Source organism: Acinonyx jubatus, chromosome D4 (assembly GCF_027475565.1).
Source record: "Acinonyx jubatus isolate Ajub_Pintada_27869175 chromosome D4, VMU_Ajub_asm_v1.0, whole genome shotgun sequence".
Classification (NCBI taxonomy): Eukaryota; Metazoa; Chordata; class Mammalia; order Carnivora; family Felidae; genus Acinonyx; species Acinonyx jubatus.
Window position 1 is genome coordinate 51446898 of NC_069391.1, and position 10603 is coordinate 51457500.

The 10603-nt window shown below is 31.4% G+C and overlaps 1 protein-coding gene across 7 annotated transcripts in view; it reads right to left on the reverse strand.

The window, feature by feature from the left end:
* CNTLN (centlein) overlaps nucleotides 1–10603 on the reverse strand; it is a 311458-nt gene that overhangs the window by 144040 nt on the left and 156815 nt on the right. For all 7 annotated transcript variants that reach the window (XM_053205061.1, XM_053205064.1, XM_053205063.1 and 4 more), the window contains exons 9-10: nucleotides 7526–7702; nucleotides 5560–5685 (exon numbers count right to left, since the gene is read on the reverse strand). In XM_053205061.1, coding sequence (XP_053061036.1) covers nucleotides 5560–5685; nucleotides 7526–7702 — 303 coding nt within the window. The remainder of the gene's footprint in view (nucleotides 1–5559; nucleotides 5686–7525; nucleotides 7703–10603) is intronic.

The following is a 10603-nucleotide window of genomic DNA, read 5'->3' on the forward strand; positions in this document are numbered from 1 at the left end:
ATTATGGGAAAGTAGTTTTATAGAGGAGCTTTCTCCTTTAATAACTCATGCTTCATAATTTACTACAACTAATGCTGGAGTATTTACATATTCTTTACAAAATTACTAAGATCTAAATTATTACAAATGAAAGTAAACTAGGGATTATTTCACAAATCAATTTGATAGGCATAATTTATAACAATTATTATTTTAAAATGTAGTTTCATCCATAGATTTGTCCTTTGAGAATGCTACTAACAAATTTTAACACATGGGTTAAATAAGTCCTAGACACTATTGTTCCTTTGGCCTACTTTACAAATAGACAGAATTATAGAGATATGTAAATATAGGATAGATAAATAGATACATAGATAGATAATATATATTCAAAGAAAAACATTTTTTCCTATTTTAGTGCAAGAACAGATTTAGCTGAAGTCTTCAGGCAAAAGTTAACTATCTCAAAAGAAATATTTAATGTGTAGAAAGAATAATCAAAATATTTTTTATAATATTATAACAAATACAAATTAACCATAGTTTGGATTATGATTCTTTAAGTCTCATTTGACTATAATTGCCTAAGTCAAAACCATAGTACTTCATTTGGGAAATACTGTACCCAAAGATCTTATAATAAAATCAAATGTAAAGACTGAACGATATATTTAGTATCACTAATCGCTACACTTTCCCAAGAGGATACACTCAAAAATATCCCAAGGGCAGTCACCGAATTAGGTCCATTTATTAATTAGATCACTCAATAAAACACTTACTGACCACCTTCACTATATTTTGCAATTAAACTAGCCAAACTTGAGGCTCTAATTTCTATATACAAACAAGTGTGAAGGACTAAAACATTAGAAAATAGAAAGACTGTTAACAATGGACTTTGTTTCATGGTATCTGCAATTTTACTTTTTTTTTTAAATATATTTTTTAACATTTATTTATTTTTGAGACAGAGAGAGACAGAGCATGAACAGGGGAGGGGCAGAGAGAGAGGGAAACACAGAATCTGAAACAGGCTCCAGGCTCTGAGCGGTCAGCACAGAGCCCGACACGGGGCTCAAACTCACGGACCGCGAGATCATGACCTGAGCCGAAGTCGGCCGCTTAACGACTGAGCCACCCAGGCGCCCCTGCAATTTTACTGTTGAGTTCATAAGAATAAAAATGAGTCCTGATCTAATCTACTAATTTGGTCAAAGCCTCCATGACAGGCATGAGGCAAACTAAGAATATGAGTACTGTTAATAAAACAGTGGCTCAATCTTCATAGAATAACAGTAAGGTTTTTAAAAAGTTAAAAGAAGAAAAACCTTTCATAAAATACCAAGGATTCCACGGATGATTAATTTTAGCAAAGTGTATAAAGTTGAACGTACAAAGAATGCATATTAGAGCATTGAAAAATAAAAAGACATATAAACTATATTCAAAGGACACACTGATGTTATTAAATGGTATAGAAAAGTGCTAATAGAATCAAGTTATCAAATGCATTAAAGTCCATAAAACAGAGATTCAGGGCATTAGTGATCCCAAGAATAGTAAAGATTTCATAAAACTCAGATGCATTGCTTTCCAAATTATAGTTTATACATTGTTAGATCACTACACTTAGGAAGTCAGGATTTGGAAATGGTTGGGATGTTTAGAATAACAGTTTTCAACTCTTTTATTACTATTGGTTCTTTTATTTACAACATTGGTCACTCATCTTTAAAATATGTACAACAATTCACAGAAATAAGCTAAACAAGATAATGTACAAATATTTTTACATAATTCATTACTAGTATTAGAATAATATGCATGACTTACTACTGATACAGTAAGGAGCATCATTTCAATATATCAAAGTGCACATACATTGTTCCATGGTAGAGGTTATCTGGAGAAGCTTATTTGTCCTGCTTTCCCTACAGTCCACCTTGGTGATCAACTTGGGACCTAAATATATCTACTGCAGGGGACCTAGGTGGCTCAGTCAGTTGAGCACCTGATTCTTGATTTTGGCTCAGGTCATGATCTCACAGTTCATGGGATCAAACCCCGTGTCAGCCTCAGTGCTCACAGCTATCTACTGTGCCATGGAGCATGTGTTTAGTTTAGTAGTTCCAACAGGTATCTTCCATGGACAATAGTTTTTTGTGAAATATTAATAGGTATATTAATATACCTATTATTAATATAATCAAGTAGATCTGGGAAATAAATTATACCTTTCTATAGATTCACAATACACATTGATATCTTAACAGCTCACAGGAAAAAAAAAGATTTTAATCCACTGCTTATGATAATTGAGCACAGAACATTTTTCTCTGTCATATTCCCATTAGCTTCTGGCAGAGCAGTATTCAATAGAATACTAATATGGGAAGGCCATGATAAATATCAACAGGTATTAACGGGTAATGGTCTACAAAAGGAGCACCATGACCAGAAAATGCATATTAAAAACCATAAGACACTGTTGGGGGTTGAAATAAATCCCCTTCAGAAAGGTATGTTCGAGTACTAACCCCTTGGTGATAAGCCTTTACAGAGGTAATTAAGTTAAAATGAGATCCTTAGGACAGGATAGGCCCTAATCCAATTGACTGGTGTCTTTATAACAAGGAGAAATTTAGACACACAGAGAGACACACACATTGAGGGGAGATGGTGTGAAGTATGAAGACACAGGGAGAGTGCCATCTATACGTGGAGGAACACCTGAGACTATTAGAAACTAGAAGAGAGAAATGGATTCTCTCCCTCACAGGCTTCAGAAGGAACTAATCCTATGGACATCTTGATTTTGGAACTTTGTGGCCTCCAGGACTTTGAGTCAATAAATTTCTGTTCTTGTAAGCCAGGCAGGTTGTGGTAGTTTGCCATGGCAGCCTCAAGAAACTATTACAGACACATCATTAATTCTTATCTTACCTTATATTCACATGCACTTGAGCAACAGTAATAATATTAATACTAAAGCCTAATTAAGAGAAATACAGGAAGAAGTTTCGTGTCTTCACTAAATATGATAGGTATACTTACTAAAATAAGGCTGTAAATTAAAAAGTATCCTGGACCCAATCACTCTCTTTGGAATTGCTTTTACTTTACAGGTTTTGTTTACCTACTTCTTTGGATAAATGGTCTTGATTATAGTGCTTTCTTCATTCAACTATTTTGCTCTTTCAAAACAAGAAATCCTTTCCTACTAAATGACAAAATACAGTGAAAAACATCTGCTCACATTTTCCCCTTATCTTGCAAATCTATAGAAGAAAACATACATTTGAAATTCATAATTATCACTAACCAACTTCAAAAAGGAATACAGAAGAAGTATAAATGAAAAAGAAATTGTGTGAAGAAAGAATTGTACTCTGAAAATAAGCTTGAAGCCTCATCCAAAAGTGTAGTTGTTAGGAAAAAGCAGTAAGAAATTAGTACAATGCTTCTGAGACTCTTTTTCAAGCAAGAAATTCAAGAGGTAGAAGAGGATAGATCTAAAAATATCTTAATTGCTCTATTCCTTCCTGCCATGTCCAAGACTCAGAGAGTTTGGGGGCAAGTACGTGGAGATCTGTTACTATTGCATGGGATATGTGAGTTAATTTTATGTGTCAACCTGACTGATCAGATATTAGGTTAATCATTTTTCCTGGGTGTATCTGTGAGGGTGTTTTTGTACAGAAGGAACACGTGAATCAGAAGACTGAGTAAAGCATACTGTCCTTCCCAAAGTGATAGGATTCATCCAAATCACCAAAGGCCTGAGTTGAATAAAAGGCTGCATAAGAAAGAATGCTTTTTTTTTTTGCTTTTTAGCTGAGACATTGGTTTTGTCCCTTTGGACTCAGATTCAGATTGGGACTGGAACTTATGCCATCAGCTTCCTGGTTTTCAGGTCTTTAGACCCAAACTGAAACCATACCACTGGCTCTCCAGCTTTCCAGTTTGACAACTGTAGATCTTAGACTTCTCAGACTCCATAATTGTATGACCCAATTCCTTATAGTAAATCAATCTATCCATGTCTGTTTCTCTCTCTCTCTTGAGATAGACAGATAGATGGATATAGATATATAGATATAGATTAGATATAGATCTTTTTCAGAATAATGACACCTCATTAGGAAAATCAAAAGGGTTCTATCCTATTGGTTCTGTTTCTCTGAAGAATCCAGATTAATACAGGATAGAATCCTTGGTATGTGAATTTCAAGAATTATGCAAAAGGACGAAGATGATAACATGGCTTCCTAAACATGCCCTTAATATCCTGTGTGTACTCCCATGTTTACACTAATGTACTAGATTCAAACTGCTCATATAGCATCTTCTTAACTAGAGAAAGGGTCTTGAATGATAGTTATCTAAGAGTCTCCTTTTTTACAAGTGACTTGTTTGGCTAGTTGCACTGCTCAGTAAGTTGTTATTGAGTAAACAAACGCATTAGCAAATAACGCCAGGTGTGGGACACCTAGCTGGTTCAGTTGGAAGAGCATGTGACTCTTGACCTCGGGGTTGTGACTTCAAGCGTCATGATGGGTATAGAGATTACAAAAAATAATAATAATAAATGAAGCAAGTAAATAAATCAGTAACTCCAGGTGTATAAATTTCAAGTAGGCTAAATACTAGCAAGTTTATGTCATCTGATCATTTTATTTTTTGTAGAAAAAGAGATGATAATTTTCCTTTCTTTTAGAACTAAAGTTTAACACTGTATAAATATAAATTATTGTTTAGTGGAAAGGCTGAAAAAAGTATTAATTGTAGCTTAGGTTAACTATACCTCAAAACCGTATCTTATTCCACAGCACACATAATATAAGTCAAACTTTTTTCTCCCTAAGAATAACCTACATTATATGACAAAGAATCTGAGCTTTAAATGTATCGGATTCTAATCATGTGTTAAACAATGGTCTTGTCGTAAAATGTCTTAAAACTATTTGAGATTCAATTAAATGGCTACTTCTCAAATAGTATAGGCTTTTGCGTAGTCGTGCATAAAGAATCACAAGTTTAGCCATATTAAATTCAGAAAAAATAAAAGCCCTCAATATAGTCAAATGGAAAAAATAACATATTTGCCATTTTAACTATGTAATTTGTCTTTAAAGGACAATTGTAAGTGACTTGAGCTAGGTGAGTATAGTTTTTAACTCACTTTTCTTTTTATATGCTTATCACATATAGAGAACTATGAAAAATCCTCTACTTGGTATAGTTCTATTTTTTTTTTTGCCTCTGAGGAGCTATAAGAAATTTATTCCCAATATTAAGCCAAAATCTTCCCAAATAATTTTATTTTTTTACAATTTTATTTTTTTCCAAACAATTTTAAAGTAGTGGATAAATATTTACTTACAAGCAGCAAATTTTTTTTGTTACTTTATTATCCTAAGAAATCTGAGACTCAAGACCAACCGATGATATTTTTATACACGTAATTAAATTCAGGAAAGATAAATGATAAGCAGTGATTTGTAAAGGGAATGTTTACTTTGGTATATCTTTATCTTTGCAAGGTTATTACTAAAGAAATGATTTAATGTTCACCTTTAGTTGTAGCGCCTTCTCTAAGTTTTCAATCTTTCTTTCAGCTTTCCTCAGCTTCCTCAGCTCCTCTGAGTCTGTGAAAGAACTCTTTGGGGACAAAGACCTTGAACGTTTCACAGGTGGTTCCTCGAGAATAAAACAAGGACATGGTTGAACTAGTTGGAACACTGGATTATGAAAGACATGCAAAATTAAAGAACAAGTAATTTTGAATACTAATAATGAATTATAAAAAAAATCCTGCATGGAATACCAGAGAAATAACAAGCGGAATTACCACAGTGCTACCGCTAAAGGTTTCTCTGTGACTCGTTAATGAGAATATTCATTTACATTTACATTGTTTCTTTCAGAATAATGATGTCCCATTAGGGAAGACTAAAGGGTTATAGACTCAGAAATGCAAGAAACCTCATTACAAAGGAGGGGATAGAGGCTGGTCTAATTGCTCTATAAGGGTCCAAGGTTACACTTGATAGGACAACCAGAAACAAGAGGGAAAGGATTTTTTTCCCTTTGAAATAGTTTAACACACTGTGAAGTTGAAGGAACAATATGCTTGAGGAATATAAATACAACAGACAGTAGATCTTATACCATAATGACCATATGGTCATTAACTATAATGTGGCTAACTAGAGACAAGAATGTGTGTTTATATTATGTACAGCTTCATATACCAATCTGGAGAAGGAATATGTGAGAGCAACTATTAAGCTGGGCAACATATTGTTCATACTTACTGCATGTCCTTATGAAAAAGAAAGAAAATTTTGTTCCAAATATCCCTCTCATTTTCTTGACTTTTGTTAAAAGCAACGAAACATCAAAGTGGTTCGTTTTTTAACTTCAGCAATGTAGCAAGCAACCAAATTAGACCTATAATGTATCTCCATTTTAGGAATGTTTTCTTTCATTTAAATAAAGCTCAATACTCTGAAACTACTCCAAAATGGCAAGAAATGTTTAATGCAGTTATGTTTAAATAAATAAATACATACATACATACATACATACATACATATGTACATATATAAAGCTCACTCTTCTGAAAACTACTAATAATATTACAGGGAGTAAATAAGACTATAATAGTAACTTGGATCTTTTTAAATACTTCCTTTATTAAGACAGTTCTATTCATAGAAAAAATGGAAAGAATTAAAAACAATTATCTTGAAAAACACAGTATTCTGTTTATAAAAAAATTTTCTATGCTGAAGTAACAAGTGTGAGAAAAATGTCTAAATTTTCTTACTTTTCTATGTATCTAGAATTTACATATTTACAATGTTATACAATAACATATTTACAACGTGATATTATAAAATTTTTATATTGGTCAATGTTCATAGACTCTCTTGCAGCCTAACAGGAATACATACTATAGTGTATATATGCTGTAATACAAATACTACAAAAAAGGAAAGTTAGACACTAATAAATGAGAAACATGCTATGGAAAATTTGCTTATTTTCTGTGTTGCTACATGTTTAAATATGAAATTATAAAATTCCATAAATTGATGTTAAATTCCACTTTATAGTTTATATCTACATGGGCAGTATTTTAAATATCATATCTGAATGAAATAGAAACATTAAGATACATTTTTATTTTAACAACTAATGCTACTTTAAAATGATTTTTTACCTAGATTAGCTTAGCTATAAATTAGATACATGAGGCATATACTTAGCAAAACTTTTTAACCTAAGAATGTTAATCTACTGCAAACAGCTATACTACTGCTAATATATTTAATTAAATTAGGAATATATTGTTTAGTTTTTAAAAGGGGAAAACTCTCTACTCACAACAATTTTTTATCAAGCATTTGGCATATAACATTTTTCAAGCTTCCAGAAATATAAGCAGAGAAGTAAATGCTGCTGTTTTTTAACTTCATTGCTTGTCTTGCCAGCCTCATCCTGACAAATTCACAAAATGACAAAATGTCCCTACCTTATGTTTTCCTTCAGTACTTGTCCAGATGCCCTTCTCTGGGGAATCCTTGTTGGTAGATTTGTTCTCTGAGAGTTTTTCATTTGCTATTTTTAGTTTTTCCTGTAAATACTCGATTTCAGACTTCTGTGAGACCATTAAAGTTTCTAAGCTCGATAAAGATGGCCGTTGAGATACCTATTAAAAAAAGCGTTAAGTGCAAATATATATGCATGTTTGTATATTATTTATATATGTGCAAACACTTATCCATAATATTACATTATATAAATAAGTATTCAGAGAAGGAAAATTTCATTTCAATAATGAACTATAAACTAGAATTAGCTAAACTTCTATTATCCTAATAGAATGGCATTTTCCAATAAAATAGCCAAGAGTCTGTATAAATATTTTCCCAAATAATATTGCCATACAGATTTGCCGAAGAAAAAATTTAAAGCATGGTTGCATGAAATATACCACTCATAAGTAAATTAATTATTTCAAAAATACAATTATACACATATGTATTTCTTCACAAAATATTCCAGCCACAATTTGATCATCATGAGTCATATAATACCACTGAATATAAACCTGGTAAAAGGAAACCAACAGCACTATAGGTCTAATTGTCTTTCAGTGTATCATAATTTAATAACATCAACACAAAAGACTCTGATATTTTCAGTCAATACAGTCCATTATATTCTCTCTTAAAATTTATTACTATGTCAGATAATCTGTTAATGGTAAGCATCACATTGTAACTATAAGAAAAAAAATCACAGAAAAATTAAGTATGTAGGATATCTTTTAGAAATGTTAGTTCATAAAAACCAGCATTTTATAAAATTCTACTACCATCTCAACTGAATATATTTGAGACCATTAAAATCCATGCACATACTGTATTTCAAATTAAGCACTCCACTTACAAAAAACAAAAACACTAAATCATAGTGCAAACAAAGTTTTTGTTGATTTCCAGCAAAGAAAGTCAAGATTACAATCACAAGATTCTAATATTGGATATAGAGCAAGCAGCCCTGAAAATAGTTTCATTTAAAATGTGGAAACCTTATCCATCCTAAATGATATTCCTAAGGGCTATCAGAAGAATACACATGTTTAACTTTTTTGAATCAATGTTGGAAAATTTTACCCTTTTCTGGTTTTAACTTTTTCTTTTTTTAGGGAATAGGGAAAAAAACTGCCCTAGTTCAAACTTCTAATTACTTATGAGAGAGGTCATCTTTGATTTATTTACATTGTTACACTTTTGTCTATTTAAATCACTTAATTTGTTTTCCAACCGTCATTTTAGTATATTGCTAAATATTTTTCTCAGCGTTGTTTATATTGTAGTTACCACATTTACAATATATTAAATACTTACTCCAGTACCGTTCTTTAAATATCAAATTAAAATACTTCAAGCACTTTTATTTCAAACTCTAAATGATTTTTCCCTATTCTTTCCTCCCACCTGTAATCACCGTATGACTATTATTTATTTTATTTTCTCTTCCTATCGTGTAAGCAAATTTACAATGTTTATAACTATTCCGTCTGATTGGACTGGCAATCTGAACAGTTTTCAAAAGCTACCTGCTCTTATCCAGGTTCCTTTAAATACAATTATAAAGAACATATTAATATCCTATCATTTACCAAAGGTATTTTTAAAGAAGTTGTTCAAGGTGAAACACAAATTTAGAATAAAATGGAAATAACATAACTTTAGTTTTATTGGTGTATCCAGTAAGAAATCCCATGTTCTTTAAATGAGTTTAAATAGTTTATTTATTTAATAATGAATTATATGTAGTAGATATGAATATAAAAATACAAATATCCAGTCAAGAAGCTGCAATGATAAATTCAAATATTCATGAAGACATTAAAAATGCTCCAACAGTGGATACTATATCATCATCATAAATGATTTCATATTTAAGGAGCAGTCCTTCAGAATTCAACAAACAATAACAGAACTTCAAAAACCGTAATAGTGATTAACTCAAATTCACATAGAAGCTGGGAAGATAATGTAAGTAAATAAGTAAAATGGGTTGTTTTCGGTTTGTTTTAAAATTATAGCTTTAGAATTCATTCAACAGAGATGCTTTATAGACGTATTAAACATGTATATAACATTCTTTACATCCACAAAACAACTTCTACATTCTCCAGGGTTTTTTTTTTTTAATCTTATCCTCTCCCCCTCTTTCCTTTTATCACTTTTGCTAGAGATATATGCACAATAAGTATTTTCATATTTCTCTTAATATGACCACTTTTAAAAGTATAAGTAAAATGAAATGTCAAATGACACTGCCTCACCTCAGGTCATAACAAGGGTATATGGCAACAGCAACTCAGCTCCAACCAACTGTTTTCCTAGAGCAATGAATGTGGCCCACTACTGCCAGAGCCGCTGATTTTTCAAAAGAAGGAATCAGGACTTCTAACGGAAATCTCCTAATTTTAAGATGTTGGCCAGACTCAGTTTATGACTTCTGTATTTTGAGAACATGGTTGTGGGAGTTATAAACCCCTACAAATTTTCTAGAGAAATTTTGAAATATGCATCAAAGCCATCAAAGCACATAAAAGCATATCAAGCTTTTGGCTTAGCATTCTAGTCATGCTGAGGGTTGATACAGAAAGATATCCATGACAAAATGTTAAATGAGAAAAGCAAGTTACCAACGAATATATTATATAGAAACAGATTTCATCAAATGTGCACAGGAAAAAAATAAACCTTAAAATGTTTTACTTAGTGTTATTTCTTAGTGGAAAAATTATATGTGCATTATTTTTTCCACATTTATTTGAATTAATAAATTTTAATAAATTTTAAATTTTATTAAAAGTAATAAATTTTACAATGAACACATCACTAAAAGTTTTTCAAAGTGTAAGTTTTTTCTTCAAATAAAAGGAATAAAAGTTGACTATAAAATTTTCAGGTTAGATAAGAGAAATATAAATGGGACGTCTTTCTATAATTTCATCCCTTACAGTTCACTAGTGATAACTTTGCACTATACTACTCAGATGTTAAAAAGAAAAGGAGAACCATTGTAA